Source organism: Pteronotus mesoamericanus, unplaced genomic scaffold (genome assembly GCF_021234165.1).
Source record: "Pteronotus mesoamericanus isolate MK-2021 breed Mesoamerican mustached bat unplaced genomic scaffold, CSHL_Meso_final scaffold_85, whole genome shotgun sequence".
Taxonomy (NCBI): domain Eukaryota; kingdom Metazoa; phylum Chordata; class Mammalia; order Chiroptera; family Mormoopidae; genus Pteronotus; species Pteronotus mesoamericanus.
This window is the reverse complement of record NW_026555329.1, coordinates 21,462,925-21,475,834: the sequence shown is the minus strand read 5'-3', so window position 1 is coordinate 21,475,834 and position 12,910 is coordinate 21,462,925. Positions and strand designations below refer to the sequence as shown.

At 36.2% G+C, this 12,910-nt stretch overlaps 1 protein-coding gene across 1 annotated transcript in view; it reads right to left on the bottom strand.

The window, feature by feature from the left end:
* Nucleotides 1–1,605: 1,605 nt before the first annotated feature.
* LRRD1 (leucine rich repeats and death domain containing 1) overlaps nucleotides 1,606–12,910 on the bottom strand; it is a 34,268-nt gene continuing 22,963 nt past the window's right edge. The window contains exons 5-7 of the mRNA XM_054564191.1: nucleotides 4,424–4,585; nucleotides 2,418–2,535; nucleotides 1,606–1,786 (exon numbers count right to left, since the gene is read on the bottom strand). Of these exons, the coding sequence (XP_054420166.1) occupies nucleotides 1,606–1,786; nucleotides 2,418–2,535; nucleotides 4,424–4,585 (461 nt within the window). The remainder of the gene's footprint in view (nucleotides 1,787–2,417; nucleotides 2,536–4,423; nucleotides 4,586–12,910) is intronic.

Genomic DNA, 12,910 nt, shown 5'->3' with positions numbered 1-12,910 from the left:
ATAAAGGGACTTATTTAAGAAAACAACATCAAAATTATAAACAATAAAATGGCAATAAATACTTATCTATCAACAATTGTATCTAAAAAACAAACTAAGCAAACAAGAAGAACAGAGACAGAATCATGGATATGGAGAGCATTTTGATGATTTCCACATGAGATGGGGGTGTGGGCAAATAGGTGAAGAGGTGAGGGGATTAAGAAGTCAAATAGAAAGTTACAGAATAGTCATGGGGGTGTACAGTACAGTGTAGGAAATGGAGTAGCCAAAGAACCTATACACAAGTCCCATGGACATGGGGGATGTGGGGATTGCCTGAGGGAGTGATAGGTGCTGGGTGGAAGAAGGCAAAGGGGGAAAAATTGAGACAACTATAATAGCATAATAAATAAAGTGTAATTTAAAAAAAAAATACCCAGGCAAAAGTGAAGGTTACACTAATTGAAATAAAGAAAAAAATGCAAGGAATCAACAGTAGAATGGATGAAGCCAAGAATCAAATCAATGATTTGGAACATGAGGAAGAAAAAAAACATTCAATCAGGATAGCAAGAAGAAAAAAGAATAAAAACAAAAAACAAAAAACGAGAATAGGCTAAGGAGCCTCTGGGACAATTTCAAACACACCAACATTCAAATCATAATGCTGAAAAGAGAAGAGAAAGAGCAAGAAATTGAAAACTTATTTGAAAAAACAATGAAAGAAAACTTCCCTAATTTGGCAAAGGAAGTAGACATACAAGTCCAGGAAGCACAGAGAGTCCCAAACAAGATGGATACAAAGAGGCCCACACCAAGACACATCATAATTAAAATGCCAAAGGTTAAAGATAAAAAGAGAATCTTAAAAGCAACAAGAGAAAAGCACATAGTCACCTACAAAGGCATTCCTATAAGACTGTCAGCTGACTTTCAAAAGATACTTTGCAGGCAAGAAGGGACTAGCAAGAAGAATTCAAAGTGATGAAAAGCAAGGACCTACAACCTAGAATTACTCTATCCTGCAAAGCTGTCATTTAGAATTGAAGAGCAGATAAAGTGCTTTCCAGACAAGTTAAAGCTAAAGGATTTCATCATCACCAAGCCATAATTATATGAAATGTTAAGTGGATTTATTTTTATAAAGGAAGAAAATCAAAACTAAGAACATTAAAATGGCAATAAATTCACAGTTATCAACAATTGAGTCTAAAAAACAAACTAAGCAAACAAGCAGAACAGAAACAGAATCATAGATATGGAGATCATTTGGAGGGCTATTAGTTGGAAAGGGAAAGGGGGGAAATGGGGGGAAAAGTGCAGGGATTAAGAAGTACAAATTGGTAGGTATGGAATAGACAGGGGGATGTTGACAGTATAGGAAATGAAGTAGTGAAAAAACATGCATGACCCATGGGCATGACTAAGTGGGGAATTGCCAGGAGCAATGGGGGGTACCAGGTGGAGGGGGGCAAAAGGGGAAAAATAGGACAACTGTAATAGCATAATCATAAAAATATATTTTAAAAAATGCATATAAAGAGACATGACATGCAATTCTATTATATGCAATGTTAATATAAGTATTCATCATAAGTTTAGTTTTTATTATGGATACACTGTTCAGAATTTAATTGTACATGTCGAAAGCTTTAAAGCTGTTATTTTGTCCATAATTTCATATGCTCCTATCATAGTTAGCGCCCGAATTAGTTGGTCTCTTAAAGCAGCAGTGGACAAGTTGTTACTTTCCATTTTCCACCTGGTAAGTGCTTGGTGGACTCTCTCACTTGATGAAACAGTGCTGAAAAAAAGAATTTAATAATAATTAATATAAAAAATTGTTTTAAACTACTTAAATACTATATGCCTAGGTTTTTAAACCAATTTACCACATTGAAATGTGGATTAATTTGATAAAGATAGTCCATATAAAAATTTAGCAGAGTTTAGCACAGAGAGAGCAAATGTTAACCCCTTGCCATCCCTTGCTTCCTTGTAGAAATCAACAATTCAATTAACATTTAATTCTAATTTACTGAAGACCTCAAAAAATTAATTATGGATTATTTACTAAAAACTAGTACATTATTGTTTCACTACTACATGCTTTATAGTTTGATCATGTGACAGCTCTCTTAGGTAAGTATATCCATTTTACTAGTGAAGAAACTGATAAAAAGTTAAGGGACTTATATCTAAGGTGACAAAACTGGTTGGGATTTAAAGCCAAGCAGTCTGTCCTCAGATCCCCTATTCATAGGCACTACCTATACTCATGTGGATCTCAAATATATAATAAGACTAAAATCTGTGTTTTATGGCAAATTAGTGTTCATGTTAATGTGAATGTTTCACAACTATGTAATATTAATATAATATAAATCAGAGCACAAGAATAACTTTATACCATATATTGTCATTCATACACATACCTCTTTGTAGACATATCAGTTTCTGAGAATGCCAGGTTTAATTTTTGACACAAAAATTTAAAGTTTGTTTTAGTGATGTTGTTGGCAACTGTCTTGAAGATCTTCTCTAAGATTTTCTCTACATTTGAACATGAAAGAAAATTTAGGCCATCACTTTTGAAAAACATACTCTATTTTAAGTTAATATTATATCTACATTTTTTTCTGTGCTCCTACTAAATGTATATCTCAAGTAAAATTGGAAAGTAAAATGCAAATTGGGTATACAAACTGGCTTTTTAATGTGTTTATGTACTATCTTGAGAAGCCAAGTTCACATCTACTATAAATATGTTGTATATATTTATATTTTATATTCAAATAACTTATTTAATGAATGTTGTCTCAGAAAGGGAAAAAAGCTTTTAGCTAATTTGAACTATATTCATATTTTTGTTGTTATTGACCTAAGGTACTTTGGGGATTTTTAAGAACTAACAATCTCTTACCCTTCTGTAACCACCTCAGATATGTTTTATGCCTTCTGTTTATTTTATTCATACCAATTATCCCCTCAAGCTACATTATATGCTAATGATCTGAATGAAAATTTAATCTTTTAAGTAAAATTTTTAGGAAGGGACCCATGTTCTTTGTTAATTGCACAATAAATACATCCCCTATGATTACATCCTCTTTACTCTCTCTGGGTGCCCATCCTGTAGTATGAAGTCCCCTTGGGCATATAGAAAGGAGATAAATGGCTAGGGTTCTCTATTTTGCTGACTTTGATCTGTTACCAGAGCCCATTGTTCTTTTGCCATACAGGCTAGAACCATGTGAATCCTGCTTCCTGAAGAATTTGAGAAACAGAATTTTAGCAAGGAGTTTCAATCATGAAGTTTACAGTCCTTTTCTAAAATACTGTTACCCAATAGGAGCTATTTATGGATACTTGGAAATTCCTAAAAACTTTATTTTATAGAAATGGAGTTACCACAATATGTCTCTTTTTATGATAATAATTAGCAGAACCAGTTTGGTTAGCAAGTTAGAGAAAACAACGACTGACTTTTAATTTTATTTCTTGGATTTTTTCCATCAATGAGTCTCCAGTCTTGCAAAACCTTCTGGATATGTATGTATATTGTGACTTACGAGAAGAATGTACAATTTTAGTGACCATCTGACTGGGTTATGAGATTATGCTGATGTAAGCTTCTGATTACCTAAGACAAGGATACATGATAGAATAATTTAGTGTGACAGTTTTGTGCAGTCCCAAATATGGAACAATGTTTATTAAATTTATTTAACACTTATTAAATACTGCATTAAAATGGAGGACCTACATCTGGATTTGTTCTGAGGATTGACAATGAGCAGCAAAGTCACTCACAGGAAAAAGCTTAGTTGTTGGGAACCCAGCCGCAGGGAAAGAATTGGACAGTGAAACTTCCCTCCTAGAGACTTGGAGAAGGCAGTATCCATCTGGACCAATAGAAGGATATTTAGAGAAAATGGACCTCTCTATGAAATAATCAAGACAACCAAAGGGGCACTAAAGGACAGAAGGAATGAAGACTGTCTAAGGATTACAGACATGTGATCATAGTGGGCCAAAAACTTTGGCATCAATGGTAAGCATCTGTGGACTTCCTTCAAGGCGCCAAGTATTACTTTTAGAACAACTACATATGGTGATACAGATCACAAGTGATGGAGAAATATAGGTGTGGATTCTCTGAGTCTGGTAACATCCGTGATATAAAACCTGTTGAAGGGCATTGAGACTAATAGGTGGGAAGCAGCCCACTGTTCCACTTGAATTTAACTGTTTTTGATAATTCAATTTGTTTGGACCAGATTAAATAATCTGAATTATAATCAAATACTGGTAACCTTTTGAAAAGGAAAGATGATAAATATTTCAATGTCTCTGCCAGATTGAAAGTCTCTAATTAAATCAAACTATCTTTTAATTTATAGATTGTACTAGAAATAGCTTGTAGTTACTCATCACTTACCATCTCTTTCATCTGCCCTCTGTAGATAGCGTGCAATAGTATACAGTTGTTTTCCTTTACAGATTTCCATCGGAGGTCTCAGCAAAGGGTTATCATCAAAATTTATATTCTTCAGGGAAAGAAGGTTGTGGATACCACTCGGTAAGGCTGTAAGGTTATTTCCTAGTAGAAAAACAATTTTTAATTGAACTGTGCTTTTCTGTAAAATAAAAATATGGCCCTGACTGATATGGTTCAGTGGGTTTGGCATCATGCCGCAAACCCAAAGGTAACCAGTTCGACTCCTGGTCAGCACAAGTGCCTGGGTTGCAGGCCAGGTCCACAGTTGGGGGTATGTGAGAGGCAACCAGTGGATGTTTCCCTCACAGACTGATGTTTCTCTCCCTCTCTCTCCCTTGCCCTCTCTCTGAAAATAAATAAAATCTTTATAAAAAAAAAGAAAACTATGGATACAAATAACTATAGGTCATTTACTGTGTCTCACTGGCAAAGTACTAGAGAACCCTCATAATGCAGGCAATCTTAATCACAAGTTCTTACTAAGTATAGAAACAGTAGTGGTTCCTTTCTCTTATAGAGGATGGTAAAATGACAAAGGAGGCTTTCCTCTTATAGGAAAGGACTTTACAGAGTAGGTGTGATGGTAATTTTTTACATAATCTTTTTACTAGGAATAATTTCAGGTTTACAGAAAAGTTGCAGAAATTGTAGCAAGTTCCTGTATATTCCTCAGCTAATTTTGGTTTCCCCTAATGTTACCTCGTTATCATATTACATTTGTCAAATCTAAGAAACTAACATTAGCACATTACTATTAAAAAAACTGGATATTTTTAGGTTTAATTAGATTTTCTATCAATGTTCTTTTGCTGTTTTAGAATCCAATCCAATGTTCTTTGTTAACCGCACAAAAAATACATCCCCCATGATGACATCCTCTCTACTCTCTCTCGATGCCCATCCTGCAGTATGAATCCTTGTCGGGCATAAAGGAGATAAAAGGCTAGGGTTCTCGTTTTTGCTGACTTGCATAACTATGCAAGATAGCACACTCTATAGTTATGTATCTTAGTTTCCTCTGGTCTGTGGCAGTTTCCCAGTCTTTCCTTGTTTTTCATGATATTGACAGTTTGAGTTGTACTGGTTAGGTATTTTGTAGAATATTCCTTAACTTGCATTATCTGATATGTTTTCTCATGATTATACTGGGGTTAGAGGTTTTTGGAAACAATACCACAGAGATGAAGTGCTCTCCTCATATCACATCAGATGAAGTGCTCTCCTCATATCACATCATGATACTCCCATGACATCAGTAGAGATATTAAACTTGATCCCTTGGCTAAAATAGAGTCTGCCAGGTTTCTCCAATATAATGTTTGGATTTCTTTTTCCTTTCTATGCTGTTTCTGAGAGTGGAGTTACTAAGCTTTGTCCACACTTAAATGGGGATTAAGCTAATAACAAGTCCTTCAAATTATATGAAAAAAAATTGACAAAGCAAATATAGACAATTTCACAACCATAGTTGTAGATTTTAACACCCCTCTCTAAGCAATTAACTTAGTAAGACAAATATCAGTAAAGATAGGCGAGTCCTACAAGACTATCAGTCAACTAGACCTATATGAATATTAATTCATAAAACACTGTACTTAACATTTGCAGAATAGTTTTTTTAAGAGTAAAGAGTAAATGGTGTGTTCATCAAGGTAGCCTATATGTTGAACCATAAAGCTAGTTCTAATTTAAAAGGATAGAAATCATGCAGTTAAGCTGACCACAAGGAAAACAATTGCTTTCCTATAAAATGTCCATCAATAGCAGAGTAAATAAAAGAGTATATTCATATAGTGCACTATATACAGCATTAAGAGTGAGTGGTCTACAACTACAAAGAATAATATGAATTTAACACACACAATGTTGAGTGAAAATCCAGACACAAAACGTTTCACTTAAGGTACACTATTGGAAATCATGATAATAGTTAACCTTGGTTGAGAAAAGGAAAGAAGTGATTGGAGGGAGCAAAAAAGGATTTCTGGGAATGTCCTGTTTCTTGATCTAGATCCTGAAATATGGGCTTTTTCAGTGTGTGAAAATTCATTGAGCTGTACGCTTACAATGCATACTTTTTTAAAAATTGAGACATAATAGACATACTAGTTACAAGTGAGTAACATAATTTGATATTTGTATACATTGTGAAATGATCACCACCATAGTTCTAGTTAATATCCATCACCATACATGGTTATAAATTTTTTCTTGCAATGAGAACTGTAATGGTCTGCTTTTTTAGCAACTTTCAAATATACAATAAAGTGTTATTAATTATAGTCATTACATTGTACATTACATCCCCATGATTCATTTATTTTTTAACTGGAAATTTGTACCTTTTGAGCCCCTTCACCTGTTTTGTCTACCCCTCACCCCCTCCACCTCTGGCAACTACCAATCTATCCTCTGTATCTATGAATTTATTTTATTTTATTTATTTATTTTTAGAGAGAGGAAGGGAGGGAGAAAGACAGGTAGAGAAACATCAATGTATAGTTGCCTCTCATGCGCCCCCTACTGGGGGCCTGGCCCGCAGCCCAGGCATGTGCTCTGACTGGGAATCGAACCACGACTTTAGTTCACAGTCCGGTACTCAATCCACTGAGCCATACCAGCCAGGGCATGTATCTGTGAATTGTGTTTTGTTATGTTCATAAGATTCCACATATAAGTGAAATCATACAATATTTGTCCTTCCTATTTCACTTCCCATAATGTCTTCAAGGTTTATCCATGTTGTCACAAATGGCAAGATTTCTTTATGTTTATGGAAGAATAATATTCCACTGTATATATGTATATGCCACATTTTATTTATTCATCTATCCATTGATGGACACTTAGATAAATAATGCTACAGTGAAAATGGGGGTGCATATATCTTCAAGTTTCTGTTTTTGTTTCCTTCAAATGAATACACAGAAGTAGAGTTGCTGGATCATATGGTAGTTCTATTGTTCATTATTATTTCTGAATACTACCGTCCAAGATGGAGACATAGGTAGATATACTTTGCCTCCTAGCACAACCAAAAGAAGGACAAGAAATTTAAAAACAAAATATCACCAGGACTGCCAGAAAATCAAACTGTATGAAAGTCTGACAACCAAGGAGCTAAAGAAGAAACATTCATCCAGACCTGTAGTAGTGGCGGAGATGGGCAGCCTGGGCACAGGGGATGCATGGCAAAGTGGTGACTGACTGGAGGCCTGGGCAGGCGAGGCGGCGACTGGCGGACCAGGCAGTCCCACATTTGCCTGCAGATAAACCGGGAGGAACAGCTAGGGAGCGAGACAGACCGCACAATCCAGGGTTCCAGTGTGAGAAAAGAAAGCCTCAAAACCTCAGGAGGTAAAAACCTCTGGGGGTTGCAGTGGCAGGATAGACTCCCAGCCTCACAGGAAAGTCTGTTGGAGAGACCCATTGGGGAGACCTAGAATGTACACAAACCCATCCACCCAGGAATCAGCACCAGAAGGGTTCAATTTGCTTGTGGGTAGCAGGAGAAGTGACTGAAAGCCAGCCAAGAGCAGAGCAAGCAACATTGTTCCCTCTTGGACCCCTCCCCCATGGACAGCATCACAACTCAGCGACCTGGGTTGTCCCCGGCTCCCTGCACCCCCCCCCCGCCCCCCCCCCGGCCAGCGAATACCTAAGGCTCCGCCCCTCCCAGTGTAACAGGCCCGCGGAGACAAAGAAATATGGCCCAAGTGAAAGAACAGACCAAAGCTCCAAAGCTCCAAAAATAGAACTAAGCGATGAACAGATAGCCAACCTATCAGATGCACAGTTCAAAACACTGCTAATCTGGATGCTCGCTGAATTGATTGAGTATGGTCACAACATGGAGGAAAAAGTGAAGGCTATGCTAAGTGAAATAAAGAAAAATATACAGGGAACCAACAGTGCAGGGAAGGAAACTGGGACTCAAATCAACAATTTGGAGCAGAAGGAAGAGGTAAACATTCAACCAGAACAGAATGAAGAAACAAGAATTCAAAGAAATGAGGAGAGGTTTAGGAACCTCTGGGACAACTTTAAACATTCCCACATCCGAATCATAGGGGTGCCAGAAGGAGAAGAGGAAGAGCAAGAAATTGAAACTTATTTGAACAAATAATGAAGGAGAACTTCCCCAATCTGGCCAAGGAAATAGACTTCCAGGAGATCCAGGAAGCTCAGAGAGTCCCAAAGAAGTTGGACCCAAGGAAGCATACACCAAGGCACATCATAATTGGATTACCTGAGATTAAAGATAAGGAGAGACTCTTAAAAGCAGCAAGAGAAAAGGAGACAGTTAACCTACAAAGGAGTTCCCATAAGGCTATCAGCTGATTTCTCAAAAGAAACCTTGCAGGCAGGAATAGGCTGGAAAGAAGTATTTCAAGACATGAAAGGCAAAGACCTACATCTGCGATTACTCTATCCAGCAAAGCTATCATTTAGAATGGAAAGGCAGACAAAGTGCTTCCCAGAGAAGATAAAGTTCAAGGAGTTCATCATCACCAAGCCCTTATTATATGAAAGTTAAAGGGACTTATCTAAGGAAAGGAAAAAGATCAAAACCTATGAACAGTAAAATGACAACAAACTCCAAACTATCAACAACTGAACCTAAAATAAAAACCAAAAACAAACTAAGTGAACAACTAGAACAGGAATAGAATCATAGAAATGGAGATCAGTGGCGGGCGGGGGTGGGGGAAGAATGGGGGAAAAGGTACAGGGGAAAAGCAGCATAAATAGTAGGTACAAAATAGGCAGGGGGAGGTTAAGAATAGTATAGGAAATGGAGAAGCCAAAGAACTTGTATGTATGACCTATGGACATGAACTAATGTCAGAGGGGGAATTCTGGGGTTAGGGGTGGTACAGGGTGGGGGGGAGTAAAAGGGAAAAAATGGGACTACTGTAATAGCATAATCAATAAAATATAAATTAAAATATTGTTGAGACAATATATACTTTTTCTGGTATGTATATACATCAATAAAAAGTATTTTAAAATACTGGTAATAACAAAGGACAGAGAGAGAGACTATAGGTGGAAGTCCTTTCAGAAGCTGTTATATTCATCAATGTAAGAAGAAACAATATTAAAAATATTTAACAGTGCAGTGCTTTAGCACAGGCACTGACCATCAAAATAGATGCCAGGTGTAAACAACAGATAGAACTAAACAGGGATAACTAGCTGTCTTTCAGATAGGAGATGATGAAAGCCTGCATGCTGGCATCATCAATGCAGATCTGTAGAGAGAACTGAGAGATTGTTCTCTCTGAGGACAATGACAAACAGCTAACATGTCCATCTACCTTCCTTTCATTTAATCTTTTAGCTCCTGGAGGGGAGGTGCTAACATCTCTTAAACCTACACTGCATAAATTTCTATGCTCAGTGATTGATCACTTAATGCTCACAATCCACATAGTAGATATTTCCATTTACAGTCCAGGAACAGAAGCTTAACATTAAAAAAAATAACTTCCCAATGAATTATGGAGCTAGAATTTTAACTAAGGTTTGTTCTACTCTAATACCCATGCTATGAGAAAAGAAATGAATCTCTAAATCCCTTTTTATTGGTACAATGTCTCACATTTGTCAAAATATCAATATTTTCATAAGTTTTATCTAATTATATTCCCACAACAACTCTATGGACAAGGAGAAGTTAAAGCTTTCTTATTCTCCTGGTGAAAAAACTGAGGTTCTATGAGGTTATCTTCCTAAATTCACTACACTTAGTGACAGAGGAGGTTTATTCACAGGACGTCTTTTGTTTAATAGTGCTTTCACAATACTTTGCCTGCAGATAAACCGGGAGTTTAAATGCAAATTTTCATTTAAAGTTTTCCTGCTTTCAAAATCTCCTTTAGACACAACCAAATCTATGGCATCAGCATTCCTCTTAGCTTCACTTTATGAATGGAGGAAACATTAAACTACAAGACTTGAAATCAGCCTAACTTAAAATTCGTCAATAAAAGTTGTTGACTATGGGCATGCCAATTGTTTAGCATTTGCCTTTTGGCTCCGAACCTACGTCTGTGGGCTCAACACTCTCATCCCACCAACAGCAGTTCCTTGTCATAGCAACAGCTGAGTGCAGTTTGCAGTTTTCCCAACACTGACAAAAGTACCTTTATATATATATATATATATGGTACCTTTATAACACACACACACACACACACACACACACACACACACACAAAATCAGAAACACCAGCACCAGCCAAGCAGTCCTCCATCCTCAGAAGTTTCACTTTGGCGTGGCCTCTCATTTAAGCTTGTAAATTTTAATAATTCCAACTTTAATTTCAGCCATTGGGTGTTTAATAACACACTTGGTCATTAACTAATGCTGTGGTCTCTGTCTCCTGATTAGGTTCTGACTGATGTAGTTTTCTAATTCTGATCGGGACTAACAGACAGCTGGCTAAGCTTTCAAAAGAGTCTACAATCTCCCCATTCTGCCTTGATTCTGTACTGGAAAGCCTCTGGAGAACTATGCTTCCAGTTGATAGTTGTGTGCTCCAGTGGACCAGAAGGCTGTGGTCAGCCTTTTATTTTATGCACAGTGAGTGGAGTATGTCATGTCCTGCACTTGGACAAATATCCTCCCTAAAATACAGTAAAACTTTGCCATGACACAAAAGTGGGACAAAAAAATTCAAAATTCAATTGCAGGGCTGTTACTGTGACTGCAAAATTAATGAAATGACTAATGTTCACCTGTATAACCAGCTTGCTGGGAAGTTCTGGACATTCAGGAGAAAAATGTGAGTGACATTATATCTAAGTATTGATGCATGACTGTAAGTTTTACTGTACTACTAATACGGTTATAACAAAAAGATGGAACTTCCTTTTTAACCTGAAAGTTCTCTAAATTTAAGAGGGTTCCCTGCCATTATAAATGTTACTTTTTGCCCTGGCTGGTGTGGTTCAGTTGGTTGGGGTCTCATCCTGTAAACCAAAAGGTCGTGGGTTTGATTCCTGGTCAGAGCACATACCTAGGTTGTAGGTTTGATCTCCAGTGAAGGCATGTACAGTAGGCAATGGATCAATGTTTCTCTCCCTTTCTCTCTCTTCCTCCCCCTCTCTCCTTTTGCCTCCCTCTAAAATTAATAAACATGTCCTCAGGTGAGGATTTAAAAAATTGTAAATTAAAAATTGCTTTTAACTGAAAAAATGTAATTTCATAAACTCAACTTCTTGAGGCTAGTGGTACAGCCACTATGGAGATCAGTTTGCCCAAATCTGGTACAGATGAAGATGTATTTATCCTCTGATCAAGAAATTCTACTTATAGTATGTGCACTAAAGAAACTCAGTGCATATAATTTTTATTGTATTTAAAATGGTGCCTTATACATGGTAGGTACTCAGTAAATATTGAATGAATAAATATATCATTTGAATATGGAAGAGAATGATGGAATAGTAGGAAAAAACCTATCATGATGGTTGTCTTTGAGTGTGGGTTTATGGGGGATAATAATTTTCAAATCTATGTTTTCATCTAATGTTTTGTGTAATAAATATATATTACTTTTGTAATGAGAAAAAAAGAAATTCAGTGCTGATAAATACCAGGGACATGTACAAGGATAATTATAGTAGCAAACAAATTGGAAACAACTTAACTGTCTATCAGCAGGGTAATGGATTAATTGTTGTTTAACCATATAATTTAATATTAAAGAGCATTTAAAAATGAATGCAATAGGTCTATGTATATATTGTATTAACATGGGCTATTTTTAGAAATATGACAAATTAAAAAAGTTACAGAATGGTAAATTACAAACCATATAGTATAAATTTTAATAAAGTTTAAAAGCAAAATATTTTTATGGAAACATAAATATACACATACATATACATATACATATATATTAAAAACATGGATGGTAAAAAGATATACACCAATTGCAGTCTAGTACTTACTCTTAGTTTGGAGAGAGGTACAAAAGAAGTTTCAACTCTATTGTTTTGTTAATTAACCATCAAAAATATCTCAAGTAATATCACAAAATCAACATTCTTTATATCTGGAAATAGGTGCATTGGTGCTTATTATTTTCTGTAAGTTTGAAATATTTCATAAGAAGAATTATTTTTAAAAATACCAGTCTAGTATTTGTTGTGGCTTGGGAATTCTTTAGAATGAGTGATTTATTTTTTGTTTGTTATTGTAGTGATTTACTTTTTAAAGATTAAAAGTATTAGAATATTACAGGGTATAGGAGTGCAATCAGGGGAGCCTGCAAAGAAGGGAAAACAGAAAATGCTGACCCAAGGTTGTATAGATAGTTATGTGTACAGGGAGGGGTGAGGTCAGATTCAGAAAGGGAAGAAATGGTATGGGCAGAGAAGATGGAATAAAAAAATGTCCAGGTTCCCCAGATGGAT